This window comes from Frieseomelitta varia, unplaced genomic scaffold, assembly GCF_011392965.1.
Source record: "Frieseomelitta varia isolate USP_RPSP 00005682 unplaced genomic scaffold, Fvar_1.2 scaffold_906, whole genome shotgun sequence".
In the NCBI taxonomy this organism is placed as follows: Eukaryota; Metazoa; Arthropoda; class Insecta; order Hymenoptera; family Apidae; genus Frieseomelitta; species Frieseomelitta varia.
The window spans coordinates 83735-91614 of NW_025110708.1; the positions used below are offsets into that span (position 1 = coordinate 83735).

The 7880-nt window shown below is 46.9% G+C and overlaps 1 protein-coding gene across 4 annotated transcripts in view; it reads right to left on the bottom strand.

Moving 5' to 3' along the window:
* Window positions 1–3925: 3925 nt before the first annotated feature.
* Window positions 3926–7880, bottom strand: part of LOC122537383 (mushroom body large-type Kenyon cell-specific protein 1) — a 37309-nt gene continuing 33354 nt past the window's right edge. For 3 of the 4 annotated variants that reach the window (XM_043670495.1, XM_043670492.1, XM_043670494.1), the window contains one exon: window positions 3926–7181. In XM_043670495.1, coding sequence (XP_043526430.1) covers window positions 5756–7181 — 1426 coding nt within the window. In that variant the 3' untranslated portion in view covers window positions 3926–5755. The remainder of the gene's footprint in view (window positions 7182–7880) is intronic. The other variant, XM_043670493.1, reaches the window with a different exon arrangement.

Below are 7880 nucleotides of genomic sequence, written 5' to 3' on the forward strand. Positions count from 1 at the left end.
TCACTATCATTTAAGACGCAGAGGCGGGAGGGAATGGGAAAGAAAGTCACCGAATTCAGCGAGCCGAGAACAAATGCGTCTCGGTGTCTCGTTAATCGAAATCGCTGTGGCAGACACGTTGACGCGACTGTGTCACTGGGAAATGATTATACGGCAGCCTCGTTAATTACGCCGTTAGCGCCGATCGTCCCAATTGTCGCGATTCAATCGTCCCTCGTTCCTCGGCGAAACGCGGACGAGTCTCGTAGCTCTCGCGTATCTAATTTGTGCAGGAGCCGAGGCTCCGTCGTCGTCGAGCCAGAAATTTCCCCTATCACCCACCGATCCCTGCGAATCGATTCCAAGAGACAAACCCGCGATGATCGTTCCTCATTCTCGAGAGAGAGAGAGAGAGAGAGAGACATACGCTCTCGTGTTTTGTGCGTTTGAAATCGCCGAAACGTACAGTCGAAAGTAACAAAAACAATTTCACATTTCCGAGACCTCTCCTTCATCCTCAATTTTCTAGTTTCTTCTTGGAACCTGTCCCTAACGTTTTCATCTCGAGAAACATCTCTGCAACACGCTCTTCTCGCGTTTTTTTTTTTTTTCTTCTTTTTCCATCCGAAAATTCAACAACGAACTCGACGACGACGGATATCGGCACCTGGGTTCGGTGAACGCGTGCACAATACGTCGCGACGTATATATACACACCTTCGTCAACTGTAATTGAATTAACGACAATCATAATTTACGCACGTTTTACAATCATCCCGCGCGACGATGAATAAATATCCATTGTTTTTTTACTTTTTCGTTTTTTATTATTTTTTTTTTTCTTCACATCTAACGATAAATCTTTCCGTAGAGGGTTATTATTATCGGGTGTCTCCCCGGGTATGTGAATCGGTGAAACTGGAATTTCGTTTTGGGACAGAGGGGTGGGGGGGTGAGGAGGATTCGATTAAATACGGGGTTGGGGTGGGGAAGAGAGGGGGGCGGGGGAGGGGGGAAGGCAGGAAAAAGAAGGCGGTAGTTGGAACGAGTGTAGAGGAATATTCTTCTCCTCCCTTTTCTTTTCTTTTTTTCTCCCTTTTTCTTTTCTTTTTTTTTTTGTGTGGTGCCTGACGAATGTTTAGAAAAAGGTATCATTTGTTGTTGTTGTTGTTGTTGTTGTTGTTGTTTTGTTCCTTCGAGGTATCGTGTAAGGTAAGAATCACACCGAACAATTTTTACACTTTGACGCGAAGCGGGTAAAGTCGGCTGTGGTGAGTGATTAAAAAGGGGGGGGGGAGGGGGGGGTGTGGGGGTGTTTCTTTTTTTTTNTTTTTTTTGACAGTGGATAGAAAGGAGGTTTTAATTTACGTTTACACACAATCACGATTAGTGCTTTGCTTCTTTTCGCTTGTGTTCTTTTCTTTTTCTTTTCTTCTGCTGTTCAGCTTCGTGTTAATTAATTTTTTTTTTGCGTTTTTCTTCCTTTTTGGTTTCTTATCCTTTAACCCTAAGGAGACCTTAAACGTTTACACTCAATAACATTGTTTACGCGTGTGATTTATTTATTTATTTATTTTTTTTTTAATTTACTTTTACTCCTTAGCTCCCCGACGCGCCACGCGCCCCAAAAAATTTCGTTCCCATTAGCGGATTGAACTCCTTGATTCACGGTTTTCTTGCTTTAAGTTTATAGGGGATAAATTTTTTTTTTTTTAAGTTTAATTCCAAAAAACACCGAGAGAGTAGCCTTGCTTACACGATTTACTTTTTTTTTTTTTTTTTATTTTCGTAAGGTATAATTTTTTTTGCGTTAAGTAGGGAATTTTCGCTTTTTTTTTCTTATTTCTTTTAAAACACCGAACATACATGCCTTATACTTTATGTACAGCCTAGAGTCTTTCAGTCGTTACTTTACTTAAAGAGAGTCATTGAGATGAGTGCGTGAATTATCCTTTCGTTTCCTCTGTCCTCGTCCTTTCTTCCCTTTTTTAGAATCAGAACTGTGAATCCTCCTCGACACGCGAGAAACACGGAAAAATCGTGTGTACTATAGCGCGTCGAACGTCACTCGTTTTCCTCGCGCGGATTAAACGCGTTATTTCCTTATCTTTTCTTTTTTTTTTTTTTCCTTTTGCTACCGTGTGTTTGGCTAAACCAGTCGTTCTGCTTTCGAATTCGCTGCTATCGTTCGATTTCGTCTTGGTCCAACGTCCTGCTCGGCTAACTACAACTACAGCGAAACGACGAAATCACCATTTCCTGCTTACTTTTCATTCCTTTCCCTTTCTGCTTCTCTTTTCCTCTGTTTCCCCCTTTATCTCAACCTGTTCATCTATATATATATATATAGTCAAGGATCTCCTGTCGAACGGAATTCTAATTCTGAAGTACGAGAAGATACCTCGATAGTCGCGCGCACGACGCTCATGGATAACCTGCGAAAAAATTAGTGTCGAAAGAGGAGGGACTGGCGTTCTTCGTGATCGCTCACCGCGACCGAAACGATCGTGACGGAATTTGGAAATTTCGATTTCAAGGAACGTCCGTCCAGTGTCCGTTGCAACTCCCTTTTTCTCCTTCAACCTCTTGCGCGGACCATAACGAGCGACCGAACCAATAGTTCGTCTATGTTTTCGAATATCGTCGGTATATCATTGAACAGAAATGACGGAAGGAAGTGATAAATTTATCATTTGTTTCGCCTGGATTGTATTATATTTCAGTGTATATATTGAAACTGAGAAAGATACTGCGATTTTCGGCACGTCATTTCAGCGCAAGAGGTTACACAGAGCTGACGTCGATCGTTTCAACGTTCAGAGGCAGAGGTGTGAATGATGGAATCCTTATTCCCAATCCTCGCGTAACTTGCAACGATCGTCGCATCTTCGTTTGAGAGAACGCGACTGATCTTTGCGAGTCGGGCCAGCGTTCATCGTCGCTGTCTCCGGTCGAGAGACGATCGATCGAAGCTTCTCGAGAGGAAAAAAAAAGTCGTTTAGGTGCCCAAGCGTAGTAACGACGAACACTGGAACCCGGCGTGACCCGGCGAACGCAAAATTTCGAAATTCACTTGGCACGAATGACGGCGGTGCCGATCTTTCTCGACGCGCTCGAATTTCACCTAATTTCGCTACGTATTCTTCGACGCTGAGAAGGAAAAACAAAAAGAAAAAAGAAGCATCGAGATGCACGTAGTCGTGAAGTTCGTAGAAAAAAGTGAGACAGGAAGAAGAGACCTAATGTTCGGATCGGTACGAGAGCGTCGTCGTCCTGATTTATCGGCCGACGTCGGATCGACGGATCCTGAAGAGAAAAAGAAAGCCGATCCTCCTAGAAGGGCGAGGTTGGATGTTTTCCCCCTGCCACTGTGAAGAAATTCTACGAACGCCGCCGTTGCACGCTGCTTCTCTTTCTCTACGCGATTAGAAAATTTGCAATTCGTATCAAAATGTGAGTGTGTATTAGTGTTTGTGTGTGTGTGCGTGCGCGTGTGTGTGTGTGTATGTGTGGGCGTTGCCGCGCGTAAGAAAAAATTCTTTTCTTTTCTTTTTTTTTTTGCACCTCGGCAAAGAACAACCGAGAGTGGAGAACAAGCGCGCGCCTATACGTAATAGCAAACCTTTTTCTTTTTTTTTTTTTTTTTTTTTTTTTTTTGTTTCTTCCCCCCAAAAAAATGCCTTATAGTATTTAACGTCTTCTACGCGTTTACCATTTCCTCGAGTGAATTCTCAACAGTTTCCCGCGAAACGGGAACGATCTTCGCCGACGACTGTGAAGACAACGTCTCAATTTTCGGTACGTGACTTGTTCTTGTCGGATCCATTCGAATTTGCTAGCTACAAAAAAAGTAAAAAAAAAAAAAAAAAAAGAAAAAAGGATCGAGAATGACCCGTCTCCCCGTCGGCAAAGATCGTTCTGTACTTTTCTCTTGTCTTTTTTCTTGTCAAACAGCTGTGATTCCTGCTTCCTTCTTCCGAAGCGACCCGCCTGGTCTGTGAAAGGGGGGGGGGGAATGGGGGGGGACGCGTTTCTACCGAACGCCAGCCTCGAAATAACCGAGATTAGAGAAATATTGTCTCCTTATGAAAAAACGTCATCTATACGCGCGCCAACAAAAGTCTTGGCTCGTTCTCGTTTCGCATACGTTCGTAATGACCAAAAATATATGTATATATATATAATATATAATATATCATTCCTTATATAATTATGTTGCTCCTTACGAGTTAAGTAATGTTAGTAGTAGGTAATAAGTTTTTCTTCTTCTTCTTCTTCTCCTTCTTCTTCTTCTTCTTGCATTTAGGTAGTTTTACATCGATAGAGGAAAAAAATACGTTGTTGCGTCGGCAATTACTCTGTTCTTCTTCTGTTTTATATTTCATTTCTTTTTTATTTTTACTTTTATTTTATTTTTTTTTTTCTCTTGTTTCGTCTATCTCCTCGCGCTCGCGCGTTCAAAAGTCTATCTATCGGCCAACGAGCTGTATCAGCGCGCGTGTTCGTCGGCCGGACAACCCTGCAGAATTTCGTCGCGCGCGCGCCCCTACCCAACGCGTATATTTTCCCTACGGACGCGTGCACGTGTGCTGCTCGTCTGCTCCCCATTTGTATTTGTAAACGTAAGCGCCGGGACGTTGCACAGACGTTGCATAGACCCGACGCTGTCACAGGCGTCCGAAATAATGTACGTGCGAAAAAAACGTGTGTGTATGCGTTTGTGTGTATCACCGAGTACGTTTCTACCTGCGTGTCTCTGTGGATGGGCATGTGTGTGTCTGTATATGTGTGTATATGCGTGTACAACATGACATTGCATCGTGTGTCTTGTGTCCGTTTCTTGCTCGTTCTCCTCGAATCGAAATATGTACACATATATGTTATACATATCGCCATAGTCGAAAAAAGGTTCCGGTACGACCTACCGTCAGCTGGACGGAGATCGAACGCCGGATATGCGTATGTGACTGATGGAATCGCAGTGGGTTCACGAGTGTTGGTTGGGTGGCATTTACGCGTTTTACTTCTTCTCCTTTCTTTTTCCTTCGTTTTCTTTACCCTCCCCTCCACCCGCCCGCCCGCCCCCCTTTCCCCCGCCGCCTTATTCTTTCCTTTTTTTTCTCTCCTCTCTTTTCGTTACCCGTTTTTCCGTTTGCGTTTGTTTCCACCAATATTCCGCCTCGCGACGTTCAAGGGGAACGTTTCCGGGTGGAAAAGGGCACGGTCAGGAGGCTGGGGGGCAGGGGGGGGGCAGCGCGGAGGAGGGTGGCGCGCTGCTAGCTGTTTCGTGCCACCGTTTCGCGTTTTCACTCGAAACGTCTTTCCCTCGTCCTGTACACGCGCGCACACACCACGCACACGCCACAACACGGGGGAGGTGCACCTCGGCTTTCACCTCCTTCTCCTCCGGGGTACGGGTCGCGCGTTCGGCTTTCATAGCCGCGGCACGATTTCCGGTTCTTTGTCGGTCTCGTGACCGATCGCAAGAGTTGAGAGCGAGAGACAATTACCGGTTACTGTGCCGATGGATGTGTACGATTGCGCGAACCGATGGAGGAGAGAGAGAGAGAGAGAGAAAGGCGGAAAGGCCGAGAATCACCGGAGACCACCCCGTTTTGTTGGCTATTGTGGTGCGGTAGAATGCCGGGGCATCGGGGCGGGAATTGGCTCTTACCGTCTACGCGGATCGTTCACCGATCCGCGTGTAATAACATCATATTCAGTTACTTTTATACTTTACTGATCAACGATACCGACTTTCGTTTTCTCTCCTCGTCTACTGCTCGACGGTGTCTTCCATGCTGATGACCGGTCCGCGTTGCTCCGTCGGTTGCTGGCTGTTTGTCTGCTCGCTGGACCTGCTGTTCCCGGTGCTGTAGCTCCGCTGCAGTTGTACAACCAGTCCGCTCACTGCACCGTACTCCTTTTGTTGCTGTTGCGGCTGCTGTTGTTGCTGCTGCTGCTGCTGTTGTTGTTGTGGTTGCTGCTGCTGCTGCTGCGACGGCTGTTGCTGTTGCTGCTGCTGTTGACTCTTCTGGCTCGAATGATCTACTATAAGCTTACTATCACAGGCACTTTTTTTCTCAGTTGATACGGCGTAAAGATTGTGTAAGTCCGGGTAGTGATTCAACTGCTGCTGCTGCTGCTGCTGCGGCGGCGGCGGCGGCGGCTGCTGCTGTTGCTGCTGCTGAACGCTCTTTTTATCACGATCTTCCTGTCCACCGTTGTGAACCTCCCGTTCCCTGCTGCTGCGATCTATCCTCGAGTCCCGTGTACTGTCCTCGTCTCTGCTTCCGGCCCTCGAGATCGAGAGGGGCGTCGGAGGCGACGTGAGCCGATCGCTACCGTCGTCGTTGCGGCCGCGTTCCGACGGCGACGGGCTAAGGTCAACGGTGGGCACGCGTTCCGGCCTCTCCGGTATCGGCCTCCCGGTCGCCGATGGTCCCCTGTAGCTTTCGTCCTCGCTGCTGTCCTGCGCCAGCCTCGGCACCGGCGTTCTCCTCGAGTTTCTGCACAGTTGATCGATCAACGCTTTGCTCCTCATCGATTCCGGCAGTTGTTGCTGCGTGGACGACTGTTGCTGGTTCCTCGCGTCGGTCATCGCCCTCTGGTCCCTTGGAATTCCCGTTTCGAGACTCGACCTGATCAAATTGTCCAAGAAACTGCCGTTCGCGCCCGAACCGTCGTACAGGCTCTCCGACACCTCCCGCGGCGCTTTGCTCATCGGCGTGCCACGAGAATTCGAGGTTCCCGGCGATTCGGCCGTCGCAGCAGCCACGCCAATCCCGTCTCTGTCTCGCTGCGTCTGGTGTTGTTGCTGCTGCTGTTGCTGTTGCTGCTGCTGCTGCTGTACCATGGCCGCGTTCCTCTGTTGTTCCTGCAAGCCGCGGATCCTACTCGTTGCAAAGTACTGCTCCGGCAGAATCGTCGGAACGTTCGGTGCACCGGCCATGAACGGCGACGGCATGAACGGCGGCGGACTCCAGAAATTGAACGGCGTGAACGGCAAATGAGGCATGCCCTCGATGAACGGCGGCATTTTGATCCCGTTGGGCCCTGGGATACCGCCCGGTGACGTGAACGGTTTCTGTGGTTTCAACTGTGGCTTCTTGTCCGCCGTGCCTGGTCGTATGTTCGCGGCTGCTGCCGCCGCTGTCACCGCCGAGGTCTCCTTCGTCTTGTCGTCCGACTGCTTCTGGTCCCTGGAGAACGTAAACGAAGAAATCGTGAGAGGATGATCTACCATAAGGGGCTACAGTCACTAAGCACTTTTCAAACATCGAAGTGAATCAACAATTATATTAATCACTTGCGCTGGCAACTGATTGCCGACCGTAACGAGTGACCAAGCCGTATAAAATAATTCTTTCTTTTTAAACTCGTAGGTACGATATCACTGGACAGAAATTGTTGAGAAGTAATAAATTTATCATCTGTTTCGCCTGGGTTGTACTTGAATATACTTTAAACTGAGAAAATATTGCAATTTTGGGACAAAACGTTCTCGACGTGAGTGGCATTCCAGCGCAAGAGGTTAATAAACTTTAATTATATTTACTTTAAACCACGTAGGTTAATAAACTTTAATTATATTTATTTTAAACCACGAAGGTAATAAACTTTAATTATATCCATTTTAAACCACGTAGGTTAACCATTTGCGCTGGCAACCGATTGCGGACCATAACGAGTGACCGAACCCGTATAGAACAATTCGTCGCTTTCTTTTACTTTTGAACTCGTCAGTACGATACCACTGGCTAAAAATTATTGAGAAGTAATAAATTTATCATTTGTTTTGCCTGGATTATACTTAAATATACGTAAAACTGAGGAAATATTGCAATTTTAGGACAAAAAGTTCTCGACGTGCGTTAGAGGTTAACCACTTGCGCTGGCAA